The 27,724-nt window shown below is 31.8% G+C and overlaps 1 protein-coding gene and 3 long non-coding RNA genes across 10 annotated transcripts in view; 2 read left to right on the forward strand and 2 right to left on the reverse strand.

Moving 5' to 3' along the window:
• The first annotated feature begins 2,669 nt into the window (after nucleotides 1-2,669).
• LOC127719766 (uncharacterized) lies at nucleotides 2,670-7,270 on the forward strand. Its single transcript, XR_007990477.1, has 2 exons — nucleotides 2,670-2,810; nucleotides 6,197-7,270. It is a non-coding gene; the product is annotated as an uncharacterized LOC127719766 (long non-coding RNA).
• Nucleotides 7,271-10,352: 3,082 nt separating this feature from the next.
• On the reverse strand, nucleotides 10,353-18,030 carry LOC127719765 (uncharacterized). The gene is made up of 2 exons (XR_007990476.1): nucleotides 17,942-18,030; nucleotides 10,353-11,253 (listed from the first exon to the last, which is right to left on the reverse strand). It is a non-coding gene; the product is annotated as an uncharacterized LOC127719765 (long non-coding RNA).
• Nucleotides 18,021-19,934, forward strand: LOC127719767 (uncharacterized). The gene is made up of 2 exons (XR_007990478.1): nucleotides 18,021-18,092; nucleotides 18,945-19,934. It is a non-coding gene; the product is annotated as an uncharacterized LOC127719767 (long non-coding RNA).
• Nucleotides 19,847-27,724, reverse strand: part of LOC127719764 (phospholipid scramblase 1-like) — a 56,152-nt gene continuing 48,274 nt past the window's right edge. For all 7 annotated transcript variants that reach the window (XM_052226025.1, XM_052226024.1, XM_052226023.1 and 4 more), the window contains 5 exons: nucleotides 26,465-26,595; nucleotides 25,012-25,132; nucleotides 23,822-23,908; nucleotides 23,336-23,391; nucleotides 19,847-22,511 (listed from right to left, as the gene is read on the reverse strand). In XM_052226025.1, the coding sequence (XP_052081985.1) occupies nucleotides 23,897-23,908; nucleotides 25,012-25,132; nucleotides 26,465-26,595 (264 nt within the window). In that variant the 3' untranslated portion in view covers nucleotides 19,847-22,511; nucleotides 23,336-23,391; nucleotides 23,822-23,896. The remainder of the gene's footprint in view (nucleotides 22,512-23,335; nucleotides 23,392-23,821; nucleotides 23,909-25,011; nucleotides 25,133-26,464; nucleotides 26,596-27,724) is intronic.

A 27,724-nucleotide genomic window follows, 5' to 3' on the forward strand; every position in this document is an offset into this window, starting at 1 on the left:
GGTCGTTATCAGATTTAACAGGAAATAACAGAGTCGATCCTTTACGAAGGTTTTCAATTAAGATATGCACATCCCTCCAACCTATGGAACTTGTATAGTAACATTTGATACGCACCCATTAAACAATTACCCAAGTTCCATCAGGTACAGTAATATTGGTATCGACAATGATAGTAATACCACTGCCGTGATACAAATGTGATTGTGAGGGTATCTAGTTTTACAGTAGTTAAGGATAAATAAATACATAAATTGAGTATATTTCAATTGATACGATGAACAACAGAGCAACAGACTAACAACAGAGCAAAAAGGTCTTCTAGTAGTTAAGATATAAATATATTTGATTTTCATCAGACCAGACAAGTGTCTCTATACATAAGAAAGGTATAATTCTGAAAAAAAACCATCAAATCATCAAATTCCCTATTGGGAAAATTGTAACAATAAGACAAAAACAAATCCAACCACTGACGAAGGTTCTCAAAGAAGACATGCATATCCCTTCCTTCGTCCCTCTTTTCTTTTCCAACCTCTGGAACGTGTATATTAACTTTTAATACCCACCAACAAAGCAATTATCCAAGTTCAATCTGGAACAGTAAAATTATCACTGGGCCAATACCTCTGTGAGTGGACTTGTAAGGGTATCGTCTGTCCAGTAACCAGTACTTCGGTTCAGGCATGAACATACGGATATTGTTTTATAGTTATTTTCTGAATGAAAGTCCATGAAACTGACAAAACCATACGCTCGACTATATCAACAAACGGAACGAATCGAAAACAACTGTCATATTTCTGACTTGGTACATGCCTTTTACCCGAAGAAAATGGTGGGTTAAACCTGGTTTTATAGCAAGCTAAATCTTCTTGTACGATAGCTGTTTACAGTTCAGTTATATTGACAAAAATTGTGTGAGCAACCCACTAAAGGTCACCGATGAGCAAAACCTTTACAGATATACCGTATAGCAATTGGCAAAAGGCCCCGACATGACAAATGTAAAACATTTCAACGAGAAAACTAACGGCCTGAATTGATGTATAAAACAATAAACGAAAAACAAATATTATATACAGAATAAAAAAAAAACATTGATTTATTGGCTCCTGACCTTGAACAAGCAAATACAGTTTTATTTACATTATTTGTCATGTTGTATTAGTTTTACATTTGAATTACGCACTGTGATTTATCCGATCCGATAAGATATTTAAATATGAATTTATAGAATGACTATCGTATTCTTAACGCCTTCATGAAGTCATTCATTGAAGAGTTGAATTTCAATATTTTATAAATAGTACTCATAACAAATGTTGACATGGGTCGTCTATAAGCTTTTAATTATTTGTGAAAATTCTCAGAATAGGCATTGCGCTATAATACTAGGAAATTGATATGAACGGCATAAATCAAAACAAACAATTTATGATAACGAAACCTTTTGAAATTTTCATCTCTGGAAATTCAAACCACGACGGACTATCCAGGAAATCGATGCGACACACGAAGCTTTTTACGAATAAACCCTTTTAAAGTAATTTTGCTTGCAATTGGAATTAAAACTTAGATGTGTGAATTATGTATAAATACAAAGTATGACCCTTTCCTCCCTTATAACAAAAAGCTTGGTTCTAAAACGAGGCAAGACGAATGTATTTTAATAAACTCTTATATTGGACAACCACAATACATAAGTACGTGTTCATATTGTCAAAAAATAAAATAAAATATATTTGATGTTTTATTCCGTTACTGATCTAATAACAACAATGTATTAAATAAAACTGGAAATCAACATCAAGTTTAGAAAACCTCTATTTCTTCTTACCGCTTAATTTCATGATGTTAGTTACATTATTTTTTTAATTTGATGTTACTTTCATTTTTTTCTTCTTAGTTGATTTTTTCATATTGAACCTATTTATTATGCTTGAACGACATATTGTGCATTATAACTTACCTTAAGAAATAAATTGCAAACACTTGATAGTATGACTAAACCTTTTCTTGTTATTTAAACATGAAAACTTTGGAACTAATCTTATTCCATGCATGCATGGACGAAGGCAACTAATGTTAACTTAGTCCATACTTGCATGGACTAAGTCTGCTTGAATAATTGAATAATTTCTAATTTATATACAAAGTTAGTTTTAGCTCATGCATGTATGGACTAAGTCTATTGTGTTAGTCCATGCATGCATGGACTACGTTAACGTTAGTTGTCTTCGTCCATGCATGCATGGACTAAGTCTATTGTGTTAGTCCATGCATGCATGGACTACGTTAACATTAGTTGCATTCGTCCATGCATGCATAGACCAAGTCTATTGTGTTAGTCCATGCATGCACGGACTACGTTAACATTAGTTGCCTTCGTCCATGCAAGCATGTACAATATGTCTTTAAATCATAATAAAAAGGTTGAATTTGAAAAAAATCAACTAAAAGGAAAAAAATTAAAGTAACATCAAATTAAAAAATAATCTAACTAACATCATGAAATTGAGCGGTAAGAAGAAATGGAGGTTTTCTAAACTTGATGTTGATTTCACGTTTTATTTGATACCTTGTTTAACTTAAAAAAAAACAGTTAGGTACTTTATCCAGCCAAATATAGGTTGCTCGATATTTCTTATACCACGTGTCTTACCTTTATGTTCCGGCTTATATCATTAACACCCATCTAACATTATGATTTAAATATCAACTATTGTGTGATTTATCACAAAGGTCATTTACTGTAATACATCCATCTGTAATCTTTGTACAAAAAACATTTTCAATTGTAAAATCGAAGGTAAGCTGTTGTTTTAATTTTATCATAACCACACGTTGTGGCATCGGAAAGCAGATAATCCAAATTTGATCTTTTCGCGGAACAACATTATTTGTGGAGATAAAATTTGATACAGTTGTAGTGAATATTTTGTTTAAAAACTATTTAATTATTTTTGGTAATGTATGTCTAAAGATCTAAATCGATTTACTAAAGACCTTACAGTATTTTTTAGTCATGTAACCTAAAAATAATTTCAATATAGAGACATTGATAATTTATTTATGGGGTTACTGTTGCGTTCAGAATATTTAATTGACAGTTTCTAAATGGCAGATTTATCTCCCATTTCGTTTGATCAGTTTCAGATGATTTAATCACCATCCTTATTATATAAAAAGTAAAATAACAAAAAAAAAAACGAACTCTAAGGAAAATTCAAAACGGAAAGTCCTTTATCAAATAGCAAAAACAAAACCTCAAACACATCAAACGAATGGAAAACAACTGTCATATTCCTGACTTCGTACAGGCATTTCGTTAGATTATTATCGTTTTATAGCTAGCTAAACCTCTCACTTGTATGACAGTCGCATAGAATTCCATTATATTGACAACAATGTGTGAGCAAAACAAATATTGGGGTACAGCAGTCAACATTTTGTTATAATCTTAATCACAATTAAAACAAATAACTATTTCAACAAAGAAAAACAAATGGATATAAACACTCAATAGACAAAGTACATAAGCAAAAATGAAAGACAAGACAATAATTACCATGGAACAATAACACAATGGCGGGATGTATAAATATATTTCATCTTGAAGCTTGGAAATATGACCTATTCCTGTGGCTCATCTTTACCACTCATAACATAGTAAGTGCTACCACCACTCCCACGAGTTTGATAAATTCTTAAACTAGCTAAACAACCAAATACTAAACAAGTGTTAAAATTTAAAAATACATACGGTGTTTTACTTCCTTTCTGATCTAACAACTTAAAAAATCAGTTTATTAAATTCTCGATATTTTTAAAACCACGTGTCTTACCTTAGTGTTCTGGTGAATGTCATTAAAACCTATCAAACATTATCATTTAAATATCAACTATTGTGTATTTTATCACAAAGGTCATTAACTGTAATACATCCATCTGTGTTCTTTGTACACAATTATACACATTTTTAATTGTTAAATCGCAGGTAAGCAGGTTTTTCAATTTTATTATAATTACAGGTTGTAACATAAGAAAGCGGGTAATCTAAATTTGATCTATTTGCAGAATACAGTATTTTTTGTAGAGATAAATTTGATACAGTGGCAATATAAGTTTTTGTCCAAAACTCTTTCTTTATGTCCCAGTGTACTTATACTAAACTGCAAAAATGTTCTAGACATTTATCGTACAAGAAAAATTATTGATTATTAGTAATATACATGTGTGTCTTTTTTCTTCTACGTTACAATCTATCAATCAAGTAAGTATTTGCCCGCTCATGAAGACAATGTGCGGCGTACCGTGGAAGATATATTGGACCTTGACTTTTGATCTTCAAGGTCAAATGATTGATTTTTATATGTCCAACAATAAACGATATATATTCTGACTTGCCATGGACAGCACCAATTCTGGTGCGATTCAACAACTTTCCAATTAGGATCCTGTGTAGTAAGGACATATATAGGTGAAGTTCACTCGACCACGTTATGACAACCAGACCTCTGATATTTTTTTCTGTTTATAACACTTGCAACTTCACTTATTCAGACCATCATATCTTAGTAGCCTGTGTTGTAGGAAGTGAACATAAATAAAATTTTAAGAATATTATGCAAAATACATTTTCTTTTAATATGGCATAGGTTCATATTACTTTATTTATGAATTCAAATGTCAAGCGAGGAGGAGGTATAAAAAAGTAGTAACAGAAATACCGAACTCAAAGGTAAATTCAAAACGGGGAAGTTTAAAAAAAATGACAAATCAAACGTTAGACTATATGAAACAACGGAACGAATAAAAAACAACTGTCATATTCCTCGCGTGGTACAGGTATTATCCGAAGAAAATCGCGGGTTAAACTTGGCAGAAAAGGTATATACAGACTTCAGAAATTCCAAAATCATCAAAATCATAATTATTTTCAAAACTTGTTCTAACTAAATGACAAAAATTGATCCTTTAGAACCGAATGTCAATTGTGATATTACTATGTCGTCATAACATGTTAGATTTTACCAAGATTAAAATCATTAAATAAGACATCTTTTTGGGTAAGATATTCACTTGTGTCTGAATATTAATGAAAAGATCTAAGAAATAGGCTATTATTGCAGTTTTGGCAGTTTTGCATCAAAAAAATGTTTTTATAGGGAGCGTTGAGCGGTCATAAAAATGTTTAACCCTGCCACATTTTCTATGTTCCTGTCCCAAGTCAGAAGCCTGTAGTTCAGTGGTTCATGTCTGTCATATTTGTTTTTTCGTAAATTGTTTTGTTATTAATTATGCCGTTTTCTCAATTGATTTATTTCATATTTTTTCATGTCGAGGCCTTTTGTAGCCGACTATACGATATGTTTTTTTATCATTTGTCGAAGGCCGTACGGTTGCCTATAACTGCTCACATCCACTTCATTTGAACTTTGGTGGATAGTTGTCACATCGGCAATCATCCACATCTCCTTTTTTATATTTTATGTTTTCAAGCAATTGAAAAAAAATACGAATACTGGTACCTGACAGAATTGTGAACATCTGAATAATGTAATTTGAAAAATGTAATACTATGGAACGCCATGTCTGTTTTCGGAAGTATCTTTATTTATTATGATATGCAATTACTACGTTATATTATATAGATACTTTCATATATGAAGTAATTACAGATACGGTATTGAAATACATGAGTACCTTTTATGTTATGTGCTTACGTTATTATACTATGTGTTTTTATCTTTGTATGTACTTATATTTTCTTCATTTTGTGTATAATAATTATAATCTGTACAAACTACATTATATGCAGTAGATGCGTAGTACCTTTTAATTTTATTATTTTACGTGCAAACTTTATGATGATGAAAGAACATATTTCCTCGAAATATTAGTCTGTCGGGGCCTCTCATTGGTGATGTGCACGATCCCTATACACATTTCCATTCATGAAATAAAATTCTTTTGCGCAAAAGTTTATATCAAAGAAAACACCTACTAAAGAAAGTTATGGCGTTCCATCTATAATATTGTTTTGATGTTTGAACTAAAAGGGTCAAGTATTGCCTTAATTATCATCTTTCATTCTCTTCTTAGACAGGCTTTTATTATCGTACCATGTCAACGTCGAAACTTTATCTCAGCTGTCAATTTAGCATCATATGTAATTATTTTGATTTTTTTCAGTATGGCGTTATTGAAGAGTTGTTCCTGTTTTTGTTCGAATTCCCTTGGAGATATAGATTCACCAAGCAAGATCTTCTTTTGCCTAGATTGTGATTCAACCATGTGTAATTCTTGTAAGACAGTTCATGAGAAAATAACAACACTTACAGGACATAGTCTTATTAAATATGAAGAAGTGAATTCGTTCCCAACTACATCACTGATGCAGGCCATCAATTGTTACCGCCACCATGGTGAAAAAAGAGAGTTTTATTGTTCAGATCATTGTTCATCTTTTTGTTTTACATGTTTTCTACAAGACCACAGACGATGTGAGCATTCAGAAAGGATTGAAAAAATAGCCAATGGTCTGAACCAGTCAGTTAGACTTGAGGAAATAATAAATAAAATAGAAAAACAACAAAATTCATTACAAACCATGCATGATCATAAAAATTCTAATCTCCAAGCGTTAAAAGAAGAAAGACCCAAACTAGAGGCGGAAATGTCAGCTCTTATCGAAAAAATTAACAGCCATGTATTATCAGTTATTGATGAAACGGGCAACTTACTAAACACAGAAATAAAGGCGCTTGAGGAAGACATGCAAGAAATTAAAAAGGATATAGAAAAGCTTGAAAGACAAAAGATTGACATAAATCTAGTCTCTAATGTATGCTCACATTCCAAAACATTCCTATTTTTACATGAAACAGAAAACATACTGAGCAAAAACGAGGAGAAATTCGACAGGATGAAGTCCGATTGTAATCTAGTGAAACTAATTGTGTCTGTGTCTGATAATATGGGAACGTTACTTAAGAACATCACAAACGTCTCAATAGACCGTACTTCTGCTAAAATACCAAGTTCTTCAAATGCAATGATCCCATATGAGGCTAACTAACACCAACTTTAAAGATTTAAAATATTCAACAATTAGACTGCTTGTCCTACATGATTTCTTTATCCCTTAATTCCAGTCGGTTTATATATGGTGACTTGAACACATGGGTGCTATACTTTAGGGCTATGTCTTCGGGCAGAATACTATATTTGTAATAGAGAAAAAACTCATTAAAGATACCAGGCTTATTATAGTGTGTCTTTTTTATGTTGTAATGTTCCACTACTGTTTCAGGTAAGGGTGAAGGTTGACACCTGTGAAAACGTTTAAACCCGCTGCATTTGTATGAACCTATCCTAAGTCAGGAGCCTCAGGAATGTTTCTCGTTTCTCGTTTTTTACATAGATTAGACCGTTGGTTTTCCTGTTTGAATTGTTTTACACTAGTCATTTTGGAGCCCTTGTTGAAGGCAATACTTTGACCTATAATTAAAATTGAGAAAGGAAATGGGTAATGTGTCAAAGAGACAACGACCCTACCATAGAGCAGACAACAGCCGAAGGCCACCAATGGGTCTTCAATGCAGCGAGAAACTCCCGCAACCGGAGGCATCCTTCAGCTGGCCCCTTACTTGTTTACTTTTTATACATTGTGACTTGGATGGAGAGTTGTCTCATTGGCACTCATACCACATCTTCTTATTTATATTATAATTTGTTACGACAGACGCTCGTTTCGCCCACACAAGACTCATCAGTGGCACCTGAATCAAAATTTGATGTTTAAAATCATACACTTGGTTGAAGAGCATTGCTTAAAGAAAAAGTCATTTACAATGTTAAGGTAGCAATACACAGTTAGGAATTTTGTTTCGCATTTTTGCCATGGTGAATTTTTTAAATATGAAACTGAGTTTTTGTGCAAAAAAAATGATTTATAGATATTCGAAGAATAATACAGCCTTCAAAGTGGATTTATATCAACATCAAGATTGTTTTTTGCATGTTTTATAGGCCATTTTTCTGTTTGACAGTCCGTATTTTCACATCTGTACCGCCCATAGGTCCAGAAAATATTGTAGTTTTTTAAACAAATATTTGACCCTCGAACTTAATTTAATTTTATGAAAAATTGAGGTGAAATGATTTTTTGGACCTCTTGGTAGATAAATGTCAATGGTTTCAGAAAAGGTATCACTCGAATGGATTGAAATTCTTCTTTGGACCAAATTTTGGGGATTTTTGTGACAATTTCACCCCCCTCCTTTTTGCAATATTTTGTATCAAATAAATGCAGATTATTGCCATGGTTACACCAAAAAAAGAGATTTTATTTCACCACTTCAATTTGTGGAAATCAAATCTATGGAAGATGCTGTTTCCATACATATGCACATACATAACACAAACATAAAACCTTATTTGTTGGAAAGCAAAGGAAAGAGGGTGGTTTAAAATTATGAGTGTCAGTTTTAAGTTTTTTTCTTAACTGTGTATTGCTACCTAAAGCCGCCAGTTATAACTTGGCTGCATGGTCGTTATATTTTTAGTGGAAAACTTGGACATGCGCAATCAGGCGGTTTTTTACTTGAAGTCCTGAAAAACCTTTTTGCAGAAAATCATGGTCACCTTGGCAAAAGATGTGGTATAAAAACAGAGAATATGCAACTGTGATTTCCTTGAACACAACGCATTGTGTTGGAATAAACGTCATTAGGTACATTGTATACTCATGACCGAAAGTGTAGATAGTAAAAAATATGAGATGTTTGAGAATGTAAAAATTACTAAAGGATTAGGAAAAATCTCAACCAAGTCAACGTTGCCTGGTGTAGTTGCAAACTAAGAACTGATCTGCAGAGTTAAGCCCTTTCTTACTGATTTTCAAAGTTACTCTTATGTGGTTTCGTGATTGGATGGTTAAGCGCTCACAAACAGTTTAAACCCCACCACATTCTTTACGGTCTTCAATCTGAGAATTTGCAATCCAGTGGTTGTTGTGGTTGTTGTTGTTTGCTTTATTTGTTTTTCGTTCATTATTATAGCATAAATCAGGCCATTTGTTGTCTGTTTTGATTAAGTTAATATTTTGCCATAATCGAGGCCTTTTAAAGCTTACTATACGGAAAGGGTTTTGCTCATTCTTGAATGCCTTATTGTGACCTATAAAAGTTCGTATTATTCTCCTTCGATCTCAAAGGTTGACTCACTGGCAGTCGTACCACACTTCGTTATTTGTATATTATTAGGGATAAATGGAACAAACTGCTTTTTAAAATAAAAGTATTTCAGAACTTCTGTTTTATGAATAAAAATATGGCCTCTATTAATGACATTGTAGGTTTAACGCCTTTGTTAATTTTTTTTTCAGAAATAGACTTTCTCTTTGTTTTTCTTTGTCAATTTCATTTATCTTCATTTCTATGAAGAGTTAACGAAATGATAGCTGTAAGTTTAAAGTACTAGTAGTTAGATTTGGGACTGTATCGGAAGAGTTCAAACCTTTTGGCTTCGTAGGTCAAATCAACTGGCACTCGGGATGTCAATGTGAGCCATCTGTCCTTCTCGTATCGCCGACTTGAACATTTAATCTAACGAAGAAGATTTTATGCAGTGGCTTTCTAGTGAAGAATGAAGTGATGTTTTCATACTTTATTACTATATCCCGGTATAAATGATGTTATGTGTTAATTGCCCGTTTATGTAAATGTTGTCAATGATTATCTATGACGATATAGATTTATTTTTCAAGCTTTACCGATTTGCATATAATGGAAAAGAATTCTCTGATCTATAACTTTACACATTGATCTCTATATAGCAGTGGAACTTTCTAGAATTTTCTTTATTGTACCATCTGACCATGGAGAATAAGACTTACATCCAACCAGAACGTTTTCAAATGTTTTCTTTTTAATCAGAATATAAAGAGAAACATGCATGGGGGATATGATTTATGCCAGTTTTATTGATTGATTTATTGGTGTTAAACACCACTTTCAATCAACACTATTGTGCTGTTTCGATGCGGTCAGTTTTTATTGGTGGAGGAAGCCAAAGTGCCCGGAGAGAACCACTGATCTTCGGTAGGAAAATTGACAACCCTTGTCAATTAAGATTGGATTCAAGTGCACCTGACACGTGAGCGATTCGAACTCAAAACCTCATTGTTGACAGGCTAGTGATACAGTATTGCGACTATTTAGATTCGACCACCGAGGCCTCATGCTAGTTTTAAATGTTGATCTTAATGACCGTTAGTTCTATTGCACTGTGAAATATATAACTATACTAAATTTTAAGGGAGCACGCATGATAATTCGTAAAGACGGAGAATCTGAATGTATTTATTGGGTTTATTTGATTAATTTATATTGACATTTATACCGTAACCTCTAGTCATGACGTACAGTTTTTTTTTAGAACTGAATAACTAAGAAACAGTAAGACGAACAATCTGATCAAGAATTGGTGGTACAATCTGAAATCGAAATGTTACTTTGTGGAGTTTACTTTTCATATCTTGTAGTAGTTTTTCGTCACTTTTCTGTTCAGTTTCCAAAGCACATAGTTTGCCAAATACCTGGTAAGAATCGCCAAACTTGATGAATTTTTTAAGCACTTCTTTTCTCTGTGATATTTTGGCTACTACTGCTTCACAATATTTAATTTTCTGTTTCAATTGCACAGTTTCATCTGCAAGTTGTTTTTCTATTTTGGAGCGACATTTGTGTAAAAACGATTGTGCATTATTTATTATGGACTGAATATTAGTTTTAGCGGATTGTGTTGATGCTATTAGATCGGTCATATTGAACTTGTACGAATTGAGGAGTCCCTCTGCCTGTTTTTTGTTACTTTCGAGCTTTGAAAAGAACGATTCAACAGCTTCGTCTGCATTTAGCGATTTTACTCTATGAACGTCTTTACACAGTTTGTGCTTATCTTTCAAGCATAAGAAGCAGACACAACTATTGTGATCAAAACATAGAAACTCGAATGTTTCATCTTCATGATCACTACACGTCTTCTTTAAACTGCGAATTTCAGGTAAGAACTTTGAATATTCTTCTATTGAAAGCACTTTATGGTCGTTCAATAAGCGAAACTTCCCATGCTGTTGATTACAACCTTCACATAGTGGCTGTCTGCAATCTAAACAGTACTTTATTGATGTTTTCAATTCTCCACCAAGAAAGCAAATTTCACACTGGTTGATAATCTCTCCCATTCTGTAAAACAACTATATTGATAATTCAAGCATGAATTAGGATTTAATTCACATTATTACATTGGTTTCCATGAATTATATTGATTTCCCAGTGAAATAAAAAACGATAATTTCACATGTGAAATAAACGTGGTTATTTCACTCCTCTGACGTCATACAACAAAAGGCGTTGTCAAGACGTCGATAACGTCTGATCAAAGCAAATTGTGAATGCGTAGAAATATATATAGTTCCTTACATTTTCTACTTTAATTTCATAAAACAAATCTATTTACCAATGCAATAAAAAGAATAACTAATCAAAGAATTCAAATATCGAAAAAAATTCAACTCATGATCGAACAAAACTCATAATTAACTCATGCGCTACGCGCATTCGTTAATTAATGTGTTGTTCGGTCACTCGTTGAATATTTTTCTCTATTTGAATTCTTCGATTAGTTATTCTACAACTCTATAACAGATTTTGTATAAAATATGGCAAGACTAGATACTTCGTACGAATTCTCCTTACGAAAACACATTATAGATACATGTGTATCGCACTGAATGTGTTATACATTATATTTCTTTACAAAATAACATATTTAAAGCCATGTTGTGTAACTAGGTAATCTTTACAAATATATAAGAATATCTCATCAACAAATTTTACAGGAATATATTGCAAGCCGTTTCTATATATATTCAATTTTAAGTTATGTTATAAAGTAAATACGATATCTCAAATACCTTATAAGATATCTTATTAACTTAATGGGATATCTTTTAAGCTGTATTAGATATCTTTTAAGATGAATAAGATATCTTTTAAGATGAGTAAGATATCTTATATAGTCATAAGCTATTTCAAATCTTTTAAAGATATACTTTAGACAATACTTTATTGATATCTTTGATAGTTTATAAGATATCTTAAATGTCATATTTACTTTATAAAATATCTTATAAACGATACCAGATATCTTATATGATTCAATTATCAAATATCTTATTTAGTTTATAAAATATCTTTATTAGTTTATTAGTCATCTCTATTAGCTTAGAAATCGTATTGAGTATTAAAATATCATTTAAATGGAAACTAAACGTATAAGACATTCTTATAAAGTTTATGTGATATTTTGAGTATAAAAATATCATTAAAATGGAAACAAAACATATAAGACATTCTTATAAAGTTTATGTGATATTTTTGAAAATAAACAAGATATCTTTTTTAATTTAGTTAGATATCTTCTAAAATAAACAAGTATTTAATAAACTAAATCAGATATTTTTTTTAAACTGATCAATAGGATATCTTATTCAAAATATAATATATTTTATTTAATTTATATCAATTATTTTATAAGATATCTTATCTAGGTTATAAAATATTTAGTTTAGTTTATAAGATATATTCTTAACATCATTAGATATCTTTTTAACTTTAAACGATAACTTGAAAATATAATAAATCTAAAAACGGCTTGCAATAGGAGTATCAAGGTGAGGTTCACTAGTGAAACGGTACCGAATGACTCTCCGGAACACTAGTGTTAACCCCAGGTTTGTTGTGGGGGTTCGTTTTACTTAAACTTCAGTATCTTGTGAAGTGTATTGCAGACTGCTGTTTGTTTTTTCATCCTTCTTCTTTAGATGTTGGTATTGTAGGTTTTTCTTTTACTTATGGTTTTTGATTGACATCTCCGCTTCGTCTTTAAATCATCAATTATAATTAGATTGCTTTAATTCTCAATCTATATAGCTTTCCCTCACTGTTTTTTTATCACTCCAACCTCCAACAAGTAGTTTCATTGATACCACTGACGAACTTCGTATGTCTTCATTTCCTCCGATTTTGCTATTGTAACGTGAGGGGATGGATGGCTGGCTGTGTTACGTCCAGAAGCAAGTTAAATGCATATTCAGGACGAGAACATGTTCATGCAATATGAATATGAACCCTGCTTTGTAATATACCGACACGCTGTGCCAGATTTTAACGTGCAGGTCGTGACAAGGTACTAGATACAGGAAGGCATTTCACCGGCCCTACCCGGCCACATTATTCTGACTCCGACTCGACCAGTCTTTGCCGCTACTCCTTAATAGCTCGTGTTTCATGTGTTTAGCAGAGAAGCAGCAAATATCAATTTTAAAGGTCTTTGGTTTGAACCGGCCGGGGTTCAAACCGACGACCTTTCGCACTTGAGGCGAGCACGCTAATACAAAACAACCGAGGCGATTTGTTGGGGGGGGGGGGGGGGGGGGGGAACAACAAAACCCAATGACGTCTATCCCCGCAGGTATTTCTAGCTTAGTAGCTAGTACTTCGTTACGGGCATGAAAATATATAATGGATATTGTTTTATTGAAATTTTCTGTTAGAGAATGTTTTAGAAATTATTTCAAATTAAGTTATATATCTCCCTCATGCAAAGCTCTGATTCCTTGTCTTGATTTGGCTCTTCTATATAACCAGCTCTTTAAACGTTTGTATAAGTTTTTTTGATTTTCTAATATTTTGGCATCGATCATCTCTGAAGAGATATTAACTGTCGAAATGCGCATTTTGGTGCAGTAAAATTGGTACAGTTTAAATGATTAAGTGAGGGAACAAAAAGAAAGAAACGGAAATAATACAAAAAACCTCTCTACACTTCGAATATCCATGTGCTTAAAAAAACGCATTCATAAACATAAATTCAACTGCCGCGAAATGATTTCCCCTTGAAAATTTAGCACTTTTCACAATTGTGTAAAATGATTCTGTAGCTATTAAACAAAAACGCACATTTATATCCACAAATATTTCAAATAAAGCTTCATCTATCTTTTAACACGAACAGATAAACAAAACCGAAATGTGGTTTTCGATATGTAGGGCAAACTGGACGTGAGTTTTTCATACTAACAGAAGAATATTCACAGCACTTCAGAATCCCTAAAAAAATGGTTTAATTTACCAACATTTAGAAGAACTCAAACACAACATTAAATTTATATAATTCCAAACACACAAAACCGTTCAGAAACAATCAGGACAATCACATATTAATCAATTTGATGATTCCCGTTAAATTTGCGAACTGTCTTGGATTAAACAGACAGCGTTTCCTCTAGGTCTAAATGACAATATCATGGGAAAAGGGAACACATCTAAAACCTTCTCTATTGATGTATAGGTTCGTGTTGCTTGGTCTTTAGTTTTCTATGTTGTGTCATCTGTACTATTATTTGTCTGTTTGTCTTTTTATTATTGGTCATGACGTTGTCAGTTTGTTTTCTATCTATGAGTTTGACTGTCCCTCTGGTATCTTTCGTCCCTCTTTTAGACAATACTTCATGTTTTATGAATATTTAAAGTCCAAGGCGTAGCCGAGGGTTTTAAATGTTTATAAAGCATGACTAAGTATTGTCTGACCAATTTAAAACATATTCACACCTTCGAGTGACATTACAAAATTATCCTTCCCATTGTAAATTCAAATCTTAACAAGAATTCACTTTTTGTAATGAAGTGCTACCTTGGTTAATAAAAGGAATGTATAGCATATGTAACGGTCATCCCAATGGATGGACAGAAATAACACTGAAATAGTTTTGAGAGGACAAAAAGGATAAATTAATCAAACATTGAGTTTTTTTCTGCTCAGATAAAAATTTAATACTTATATATCTTAAATTTTGTGATTATAAAAAGCACATAATGTTATATAAATCAGCTTTTTGAAAATTGTATATTTTTTGATAATTATAAAACTCACTTAATAAATATTAAAATTACGATCATTCAACATCAGATGCTTACTTTTTATTGATGAATGTACATGTATTGTTTTTTTTTTTCTCGAAAAAGTTTCTTTGCTTTATATATCAGCAGTCATTGTTTTCTTTGAAAAAAAACATTGACTCTAAGGTATGTATAAAAATTAGATCAAAGATTATTTTATTTACACCTTTGCCTTATTTCAATTGTTTGTTGTTTTGTTCCATATATGTATCATTATAAACGTTTGCAATATTCAAAATGTTTTTTATGATTCTATTCTCTTTCACCTTTAATCAGTAGGATATTTTCCTATGGAAAATGCCTCAGGGGGATTGTACCCTTCATTAGTGTAGTTATTAAGAGTTCACTTTCATAATTAATTTACAATGAAAAGTTATTCATGTATAGCATTTTATAGTGCATGGAAAGCCATGTACTATGACAATTAGAAAGGAAAACTGATTTTCCATTGGACAAGAAGGGATGAGTATGTTCTCAATTATGATTATTGTTGATAAAAGACATCATAGGTCTCAAGGCAATCACAATAATCGCAATCAACGAAATAAATATCATTCTAATTTTACACTTGATGATATCTTTTATCTATAATTTGAAACAGTGATGAACATAAATCATTATGCAAACTGGATCAAAGACCAATGAGTACATTACATAATATTTATAACGAGTGTGGGACAATATAGTTTGTCAGACCACAATTTGAGTGTACAAATATCATAAAAAGCTTTTTGTCACCATAGACATCCCTCCTATTGAAAACCTAGAGATAATTAAAGATACTTCCTAAAGTTACATAAACAGATGTATTATTGATTTTATTAATCTATTTAGTATTTTAAATAACATAAAGCCACTTATAATTTCTAATATGTATAAACCCAGTAGGTTTCATTTTCATTTTCGTCGGTTAGCTTTTTCAACATGAACCTGTGATAAAATTGAGAATGGAAATGTGGAATGTGCCAAAAAGACAACAACCCGACCAAAGAGCAGAAAACAGCCGAAGGCCACCAATGGGTATTCAACACAGCGAGAAAATCACGCACCCGGAGGCGGGCTTCAGCTGGCCCCTGAACAAAAATGTATACTAATTCAGTGAAAATGGACGTTACACTAAACTACATCGATGTTTAGAAATGATCCTTATGGCCATGTCATTACACGGGACCACAACCTCGTTCAAGAACTAGAGGTTATAAAATATGTATAAATGGTAACTTATTAAGTGATCTTGAGGGATTCCGATACAACAAATTGATTAAATATTTACCAAATTCTTTTATAGATATAAGATTTGGTTAGGAAGTTTGGCTGTATCAGTAGAGTATTTATTTGAAAACGGAATGTCACATCCTAAATTTTATGGTGATGCTGTTTATTAAGACCGTAAAGGTAGACATGTTAGATACGATCCATGTAAACTAATGAATCCTTCCAATAAATGTATTCCTAAAGGTTATCAGTTTAACACAGTAGTAAAATCTTTAATTAATGTTTGAACAGTAATTACATTGATTTTATTTTATGAAAATTAAAACATAACTAAATATATATATTCTTATGAGAACTCATGATCCTACATCCTGTCGATACTATTCACTTGTATTCTAAAAATATTGCACAAGGTCATGCGTTTCTCAGATTTTGTTTGATGTCCTTATATTAAATCAGTTTGATGTGTACTGATTGATACATAAGTCTTTGAGAGTTTTGATTGGCTTTGATTTAGCTTACAGTAACTCCGAGTACTCTTATTTCGGTGCTTTGTGTCAATTAATTTATGTTTGTTGTTTTTGTGGTTCGTACCGAGTTTTGAGTTATTCCAGTTGCAACTGATTTCACAGTTTTTTTCTTATGTTGTGCTTTTACACCACTGTTCCAAGTAAGGGAACAACATGTTAAACCCTGCCTCATTCTTTATGTCCCTGTCCCAAGCCAGGAGTCTTGTCAGTGGTTGTCGTTGATTCATGTCTGTCATATTTGTTTTTCGTTAACTGTTTTGTTATAAAGAAGGTTGTTAATTTTCCCGTTTGCATTGTTTCTCATTTTTCATTTGGGGGCCTTTTATAGCCGACTATACGGTATTGATTTTTCTCATTGTTGAAGGCCGTACTGTGGTCTATAATTGCTTAAATCCACGCCGTGTGAACTCAGGTGGATAGTTGTTTCATTGGCAATCATACTTCTTAATATCTTCTTATTTTAATATATATAAGTGTTTTCTGTATATCCATACAAGAAACTCGTTTAAGTTTGCTTACTTGTTGTAAAAAATATAATGTTAGTCTCATCATATGAGAAATATTCAATTTCAGATGTTACCCTATTATCAATTATAAGCAAGTTCACGTGAGAATTGTTCAATAAACAGTCATAACCAGGACATATTTGGAAGTTTTTGTAATATATTAATACCAGGGTTTTTACTCGATGAAAGAGTGTAAACACTTGAAGCCGTTCAATACAATTTATTTTGACTAATATATGTTCCTTTTCATATGGTTAACGTTTCATACCAGTCATGAATTTGAAATACCATTTCAAACTAGAAGTAAAACCTTGTACAATTCAATGCTAAAGACATATATACATGTAGAAAATGGATGATCGAAAATCAATAAGATAACCTAATAACACAACAACAACAAAATAGAATTCTACAATATAAAAAGGAAAAGGTCTGTATTGTAATAAACCAAAACAAAACGAGGCTAGATGAACGTTGTTGACTACAATGTACCACATTTTATGAAAGTTATCATATAGTTAAAACTCGTCAGTAATTTGATGTTTTATTTTGCTAAAGATCGCCAACCTAAACCTAAATTAAAAAATCAATCTAGTAGTTATTAATCTACATTGTGAAATATCTCGACATTTTTTACACAATATGTACATTTTGTCTTACCTGAAGTTCGTGTTCTAGTTACTATCATTAAACCAATCTAATATATTGATTAAATTTTATAACTGTTGTGTAGCTTATCACATAGGTAAATTACTAAATGTTAAATATTATTGTTACAAAATTATACACATTTTACAGTGAAAAATCAAAGGTAGGCAGTTGTTTTCAATTTTATTAACTACAAATTGTAACATGTAGGAAAGTCACTATTTTAAATTTCAGCTCTTTCTGCAAAACAGCATTTATGAATATTTTGCCCAAAATTTAACAAAACTTATTAAGGTATTTTATATTTGTTTAGCCATTTCTACACGTCATGGCAGTCGATTTTCAATTTTTTGGTGGAGGAACTTGGAGTGTCTGAAGGAAACTATCAAACTCCCGATGTTGGGGAGGCAAAAGTTTTCAGAAAATGTAAATTTGCAACTTTACTTTCAAAATTCATCGATATGTAAATTAAGTTCATGATATAAAAATAAATGATGTAATATGATTGCTTATGCGACGATTATCCATAAAGACCATAGGAAAAGATGATATATATAAATATCCGTAGGGATAAAATGTGCATTCAAAACAAAACAAAAGACGGCCTGATCTATTCCAAAACAATGAAACACCAGCAAATATTTCAGACAGCAATCAAGGACAACCACTAAATTACAGGTTCCTATCTTCGGTACGACACATAAAGAATATGGCGGGATTTAATATGTTTGTAAGCGCTCACCCCTCTCCTTACCTAGGACTATGGGGATTCAATTCGATAAGTCTTAAAGCAAATAGCTATGACCAAATTAAAAAGAAATATTACTGCTGATACATATGCATTTAATAGATTTGTGTCTAGTGAACATTTGAAGGGTGATTTTCGAACCCAAGGAGTTTAGAGTGGACTTATTATACTTTCGCCTCTTAGCGTACACAAAAAGTTGTTTTGCAACTTTAGACTTTTATTCAATCATTCAATGTAGCCACACAATCTATTATTTTATTTTTTCAGTATGGCGTTATTGAAGAGTTGTTCCTGTTTAATTTGCGCCAATTCCCTTGGAGATGATATAGATTCACCAAGAAGGATCTTTTTTTGCCTAGATTGTGATTCAACAATGTGTAATTCCTGTAAGACAGTACATGAAAAAATTACAACACTTACAGGACATAGTCTTATTAAATATGAAGAAGTGAATTCGTTTCCAACTACATCGCTGATGCAGGCTATCAAATGCCATCATCACAACGGGGAAAATAGGGAGTTTTATTGTTCAGATCATTGTACATCTTTTTGTTTTACATGTTTTCTACAAGACCACAGAAGATGTGAGGATTCAGAAAGGATAGAAAAAATAGCTAATGATCTGAACCAGTCTGTTAGAATTGAGGAAATAATGAATAGAATTGAAAAACAACAGAAATCATTAAAAACTATTCATGATCATAAACATTCTACTCTCCAAGCGTTAAACGAAGAAAGACCCAAACTTGAAGCGGAAATGTCAGCTCTTATCGAAAAAATAAACAGCCATGTATTATCAGTTATTGATGAGACGGGAAACGTACTAAATACAGAAATAAAGGCGCTTGAAGAAGACATGCAAGAAATTAAAAAAGATATAGAAAGGCTTGAAAGACAAAAGAGTGACATAAATCAAGTCTTTAATGTATGCTCACATTCCAAAACATTCCTATTTTTACATGAAACAGAAAACATATTGAGCAAAAACGAGGAGAAATTCGACAAGATGAAGACCGATTGTAATATAGTGAAACTAATTGTGTCTGTGTCTGATGATATGGGAACATTACTTAAGAACATCACAAACGTCTCAATAGACCGTACTTCTGCTAAAATACCAAGTTCTTCAAATGCAATGAGTCCAACTGAGGTTAAATAACACTAACCTAATAATTTAGGATATTTATCATAAAGACGGCATTATAATAGTCATAATAATACATAAAAAGGACAACAAACCAATACCGACACTTTGAATTGTTTTACACGTCTTTTTGGGCCCTTTATAGCTTGCTGTTCGGTTTGAGCAAAGGCTCAGTGTTGAATGCTGTACTTTGACCTATAATTGTGTACCTTTTACACATTGTGACTTGGATGGCTAGTTGTCTCATTGGCACTCATACCACATCTTGGTATTTATATCATCAGAAAATAACGTTTTTACAAAATAAGGCAAAAACAATGAAAAACACACAGTTCAGATAGTTAAGTCTCTATAATGATAAAGTCTGTCTGTAAATATTTTCCAGCAGATATATTGTTGAATTTCTACATTTCATGATGAAACAAGGCAGGTCAACTAGCTTTTTCCTTTTCGTTTGTTGTTTTTGTCTATATCGGTGTGTGGGTTTGTTTTTCTTTGTTTCTGTTTTAACCGACATCTTGATTCCATTCGAGTTTTATTCAGTGGACATTTGCTTTATATTGGTCGAATGTTAGTGGCATATTTTTCTAATGTTTATTGTTAACCAATGTTTAGTTGCTGCATATTGGTTGTACTTAATAGATGAAAATTGAAAACAATAATCTAAATTATACGTCAAAATAGGCGAAAAATATCAAGGGAACATTAAAACTCATATGTCAAAGACAAACTTGCAATGCCATGGCAAAAAAAAAACCAAACACCAAAAATAACGAAAAGACAAAAGTTTACAAAACACTACAAAGAAAACTTAAGACTGAACAACACAAAGCCACTAAAACCGAGATTGATCTCAGGTTTCCGAAAGGATAGACACAATATGTGTTAGAATTGAATTATCCTATATAACGTATTCATAAAGGATTAAAAGTTGTCTCTCTTCCTACAGAAAATAGGATTGTATAGTCATACATCAAACTTCTAATATATACATTACGTTCGTCAGATATCCGAATTTCTCTATCGTGAATATAAATATAAATGAAAATAATGTTATATATACATATATGAATATTTTTGTCAAATCTTTTTTAAAGCAGAAATAATTTGTAATGTGTACGGAACAAATAAAATCATGCAACCATATCACTTATATTTTGTTAAAAGCAAGATCTGTAAATACATAGAAACAGATCAGTACTTTTCAATATCCCTTTCCTTAGTTTGGTATTGTATTTTTAGTCATCAATTTCTGTTAGGAATCTAAATCAACTGACTTTTAAAATAATGATTATAATCTTGGTGTCTTTGATGAGTGTTTATAAACTATGCATTATAGCGTTAATTTATGTCAAATTTGTATTTCATTGGCCTTGTGGCGTCTAAGGAGTAGATCATCGAGTGTACAATAATGTTTGTCAAACTAAGATTTTCAAAGGTTATCTTGCAAACTTCATAAAATTACTCATTTACCGAATTAAAATATATTCACAATGGTGTTTCCCTTTTTGTTTCTGAGATCAGTATGTACGTGTAACGTCTGAGACTTCGATTGACGCCAAATTGTCGATGAACGCTTCCATATCCCTTTTTTTCCAATTGAAAGAACGGTGTTAGTATGTCTTGTAATGTGGTATATGTTAACGGAGAAGTACAATGCAATGAGCTGTTCCAAATGATTTATGCAATTAATTCTTTTGAATTGACCACTTGCAGCTTATTTTTCCTGTTAGATATTTATATTCCTGGTTTTACTTTGACGTCTTGTTTCTGTGGTATAGACATTGGAAGGGTAATTAAAGATTGTATTGTGAGTCTGAATGTTGAAGGTCGTATGGTGACATTAAGTTGCTAATCTTTTACGTTATTTGGTCTCTGGTGTAGAGTTGTCTCATTGGCAATTATAACACGTCTTTTTATGTTTACATAAATGTTATTATAAGAATAAAAAGATTTGGTATGATTGCCAATGAGACATTTCTACACCTGAGACCAAATGCCATTGAAGTAAACAACTATAGGACACCATACGGTCTTCAACAATGAGAAAAAAACATGTACCACTCAGTAAGCTATCAAAGGCCCCGAAATGAAACTAACGGTCTGATTAATGTACAAAACAATAAGCGAAAAACATGTATGATATACAGCAACAAACGACAGACTCTGAATTACGGGCTCCTGAGTGTGGACAGGCACAAACAGAATGAGGCGGGGTTAATCATGTTTGCTGGCGCCAAACCATCAGCCCAACCTGGGACAGAGGTGTAACAGTACGACATAAGAACTAACTAAATAATCTGTGGAAAATGGCTTAACTCATCAGATCGATACAAGGCACATAAAAATCTTAACAAATACACAAAAGAAACAAAGTACAGATAAGACAGTACTCGCAGTTACTGAAAACGAGTTCAAAGCCCATAATAACTAATACAAAATCATGTGTCTAAGACTTGAATATCAATCAGTACTATCCTATACCCAATGGATTTAGTGTAACGCCATTAACAGTCAGAGAAAACATGACCTTATGCAATGCCAAAATAATATAGGTATCGACATATTGTATTGGATGTTTGCTCTTTATGCAAACAAACTGTGGTTGTTTTATTAAGTTATCATTTGTTATTTGGTTTAAAAGTCTAAGCGGTGTTCAATTTCTTCTGTGATTCAAATACCATTACATCCTACAAAATACAATACAATACAAATGCAAATATTCTCAAATAATAATGTTACATTATTGAAAAGTCATATTTCATTCTGTTTCCTACAAGTGGATAGAAAATACTACTATGTCTTTGCTAGTGTCCGGTTGATTATCCTATTATTTGGTATAACAATAATCAACTATTCAATGTGGACTACAAATTGTTAGTTAATTATATAATTACACTAAATATACTACAATTTAGGTTGCCTCGCCCTTAAGCAAAGCTTTCTAAAAAGTTGGTCCAAAGGGTACCTAATTTGAGTTTATTCAAGAAACATGTGTCATATCCATTGCAATCGGTATCTCCCTTTATATTGCTGGTCATAGGAAGCTGTTTAGAAAAATCTATGTTTACATTATATACATCGATTTAGTTCTGTATTATTTCTATGTTGTGACCATAACTTTGTTAGATTTTATATGTAAAGAAGAACAAGTTCCTTCCCAACTCACTTAAAAATCGTTCAATTCAAAATACTGTAAGAATTTTAAAAAAAAGTTTTCATGAAGATTGATCTGATATATAAAGTCCTGCATGCCTTCAAAACTATTTTCGGATCATGATTTAGTTTTTGTGGAGTTCTTGTCAAATCAGAACAAAAATCGTTTACCTTCATATTTCCAGCAGCTTTTTTAATAATGTTATTGTGGTGTGATAGAGGCAAAATGATAATAGACTATTTGACCAAAGAGTAAAGTGAATTAAAGAGTAAATGTGTAAACAAGAGCATGCATTTCATGTGTTATTATGTAGTAGCAATATACAAATAAATACATTTTGATTTAACAGTTACTTACAATCATAAAGCACGCATAGACAAACAAAGCCTTTTCTTTCACGTCCATTCCTGGAACTGTAAAAAACATGTAATGTATTACTAATTTTACTATCACTTGATTAGATTCCAATGATTGTGCTCTGTAATTTAGTCCCTTCCATTGCATTAAACGTAAGCACAATTCACTACTCTCGTGTTCTATTAAACTGTAAATCCTTGTTAAATTCAGAAACTTAATTCATTAATTTGTAAACAATACATTAAATGTCATTTTCAACAGAATTTTCTTCAATTCCCACAATGGTTGCAACTTTGCAACACACGGGTCGTCTATTAGCCTTTTTTTAAACAAAAGCTACAGCAGAAAAGTAGTGATGTTTAACATGAAAAGTTCTAGCACTTTTAAAATACTAATATTTGAAAGGAACCCTGCATGGTTCTATATTCTATCTATATTAATATGTCAAAATCTGTAGGTTCATAACTTTATTGGAGTTCAGCTTACATTCACAAACAAACAAATCATCTCTGGTACAGCAGTCTCTGACCCATTCAGCCCACGTCTTGTAAATTCTTGGACTCAGTAAGTTTCCTGATTTAACATCGTGAACATAAAAAAAATCAGCATTTTTATATCATTCACGACATTTAAAAAATCTGAATACATGAAAGACTGGAATAACTTATTATTTATTTTTGTTTAGATTTATGCAAGCTTAGGACTTGAATATGACCTCCATATTATTATTGAAAGATCTATAAAACAAAATAATTTAAAGAGTCTTATGGCCTACATGATTATCATGACAAAAAGTGTTATAGTGATTTATTCTTATACAGTGTCATATATGATAGGATACAAGCCTCAAGGTTAGTAATTACAGAAATTGTTACATTGATATACATGTACCTTATTTACAGTGCCATATTCGCACAGGATACCGATGTAAACAGATAAGGTTGTAAAAAAAGCTTTTAAGAGATACATATAGATTATGTTATAGTGTCAATAGGCAATGAAAACCTAATGATATACGGATATTTTTACTTCTAATGACAGATAACTTCCTACACAAGCTTAATAATATCCATAATGGCAGTTACCCAGACTAGGATACAAGAGAAAGGAAAGAATTTAAAGGAATAAGTTTTCCTGATATTGTTGGATTGAAAGAGATAACAGATTTAATTGGAACAATACTTTTTTATTTACAGATTTATTCTTACCTGTTCATATAGAATAAAACTTTGTAAAAATGATGCTTGAAGCTATCATTAAATTTTCCCTGAGCACTTTCATAAATATTTTGAATATATATTTTTCTATATTTGTCAATTTTTGTGCTGAGATAATTTCACACTTTATCATCACAATATCATAGTATTTTGAAAATTTTGAAAATTAAGGTTTCAGTAAGAAACTGATAGTATTATACGAATAAAAGGTTATTTGGAGTTTACGTCAATGATACAGCAACCCAAAAGACACATTACTAAACAAGATGCATATAGAAGGCAACATAAGGCATCAACAATAGACAGGTGTCTATACAATATATCAAGCTCTAAAACGTCATAATCTAAATACGTTAACACCAGATCTACCATACAACAAATCATTGAGATATGACTTTAGACAACTATCGACCAGGTTCATGACTTATAGGCACGATAAAGTATATCATATAAACCTACATAAAAGTTAATGTCATCAATACAGCAAATACAGAAAATTGAGCAACATTTACTCCATATATCATACAATTTTGGACGGTTGGCATCGTACAGTGTTAGATGAGTCTTCCATTTGGAACCACTAAATTAAAAATAAAAGATAAATGCAATAAAATGAAAGTTGAAATCATTCCAATTAGGTATTATTGAGAATATGACAAAATTATAATGAAATGGTAAGGCAAAGCTTAAAGTGTTTGTCCCGTGAGAATTACTTGTCCTACTTGCACATTAGTGGTCATAACATTAATACTTAATGTCGTTATTGGCCCGACCTTTAAAACGTGTCGTTCAATTTCTAAAATAAATAAACTTAGATACATGGTATACATCAATGAGATAGAAACACAAAAACGCAAAGTGAGGTCACCATACGGAAATCAAAAACAAAATATATGCCAAGCCCCTGTCGAGTCACCACAACAAATAGTGAAAATTTGTAACCTCCAACATCATTAGGCATCTACCATTCATCTTTTTTGGGGCATGTTTTTTGTTCAAATAAGTTGCTTGCATAATTCTGATTTTTTTCAAAACAAATTTGTTTCAAAAGGGAAATGAAAAAAAAATAGTTTGGTTCAAATGAAAATTTGAAGAAGAAAAAACATTAACAACAGCATTAATTACAAAACAAATCTTCAAACCTGTATGTAACTAAAAAACAGTTAGATTTATATCAAAATTGGAAAATTGTTTGTCCCGTGAAAAAAAAAAACATGATCGGTACATAATACAAAACCTTACCATAACATATCATACCATAACTGTTATATAATCCTAGTTAATGTCTTATCCTACTTTTAAAATGAACACTAAAAATCAAAAAGTATAGAGTTTTGGAATTCAGGCAAATTTTCGGTTTTTATTGGTTGCAGGCTTCTTACGAAACCATATCGCTTCTAGCTGACAGAACATAACAGTTGGTATGTTGGCAAACACTCTTCGCCTTTTATTTGTACACCAGCAATGTTAAAATAAATACGAGTTCAGAATATTAACTGTATAAATTCATATTCTTTTGGAATTAGATAAAATGTTTTGAAAATATACGGAGACCATTTATTGAGAAAAGTATATCAGATTGAATTTTGTTTTTATCGAAATAACTTCAGTTAGAATTGAACAGTAATTACAGACATAAGACAATATCAAACTGAATTCCAACATACTTTGATTCTGAATTTTTCAAAGACAATTACTAGACATTCCAAAAAGTTTTTAGGTGAAACCATGAAACTTTTGTTGAACTGATTACTTAGCATGGATCAAAACTGTTGTTTAGTTTATCTAATCAGATTTCAAACTGGAGCTTTGACAGACATTTATAGAGGGACAAACTAACTGCTGTCATTATATAGCCAATTAAATTTACTGCTACAGCTTTGACATGAATTAGGGAGAGGAACAAACTTACCGTTGTCTTATATATCCAATCAAAATGCCGGGTGGAGCTTCGACAGTCATTTCCCACCAACAGTTGTCACAATCTGCAAACCAACAACATCCTGCACAACATTTGAATTTTCTCTCACAACGAATAACTTCCTACAAAGAAAATTCCCTTTTTGTGAATATTAAAATAAAATTGTATACCAAAACTTGGAGCATGAGATATATAAACTAAGAAATTCATCATACAATGTCAACGTAGAAGTTCCGTGGTGGTAGCTTTCGCTTACTTAAGGTTTTTCAAATTACAGCAAAAAAAATTTCCGCACTAACTTTACGTATTTTCTGTAAGGAAAAAATGGGAAAAAAATGGAACTTACACGATAAAAACAAATTCCCATGTGATCTTTTAAAGTCATAAATTGGTCACAAGAAAATTCGTCTCATTAAGAACAATGTTTTTTTTTTATTTCTGCATTTAAGTTGTTTAACTCCATACACCAAAAACATGAAATTATTTTTATACCACATAACTGAAAACATTAGGAATACAATCGAATACTGGTTCAGTCCGAAAATGCTCGCTGTACCTTAAAAACACATTGCAACAACTCTTTGAAGATTCCGTAGATAAGCAGTTGTATGTTTATGCTGTTCACTATCAAACATAGCCAAGATTCCTCAGTGGACTATCTACACTTGGTGCATATTTCCACTTTGCAAATCATAACTAGCTAGTTTGTGAACGTTATAGAAACAATAATCAATCAATGTACTTCCATGGAAAATAAACTTATTAAATCAGGAGTAATGCGCTCGAAAGACATACATTTCACGTACGTTTCAAACGTATGTTTACGGACGAAAGTTTTTGCAACACCATTCAAAAAAGTACATTAATGCTAAACCGTCATTAATTTAGGCAACAGTGGTTTACCGAAGCTCAAAACTCATAAATCGATTAAGAAGATACAAATCCAGGAAAAAAACAAAGACTAAGGAAATTGCATTAACTTCAAAAGGAGTGAAACCGGGCGTAACGACAGGCCAGGAGTCTAAGACTATGGAATGTAAAATATTCATCTTGCTAGAACCATGAACATGAATTTAAATTTTTCTAACGTGAAACGTTTATTAAAATATGTTTATTTAACAAACTGTCTACCTCACAACCACTTAGTGTTCACATCTTTTTCCCATTGAGAGCACTGAACATATGCTTAACGTTTGTTTTATAATGTGTCACTGAGTAGTTGCTATTAATTGTTTGTGTGTTTGCTGAATG

This window comes from Mytilus californianus, unplaced genomic scaffold (assembly GCF_021869535.1).
Source record: "Mytilus californianus isolate M0D057914Y unplaced genomic scaffold, xbMytCali1.0.p SCAF_11, whole genome shotgun sequence".
NCBI lineage: Eukaryota > Metazoa > Mollusca > Bivalvia > Mytilida > Mytilidae > Mytilus > Mytilus californianus.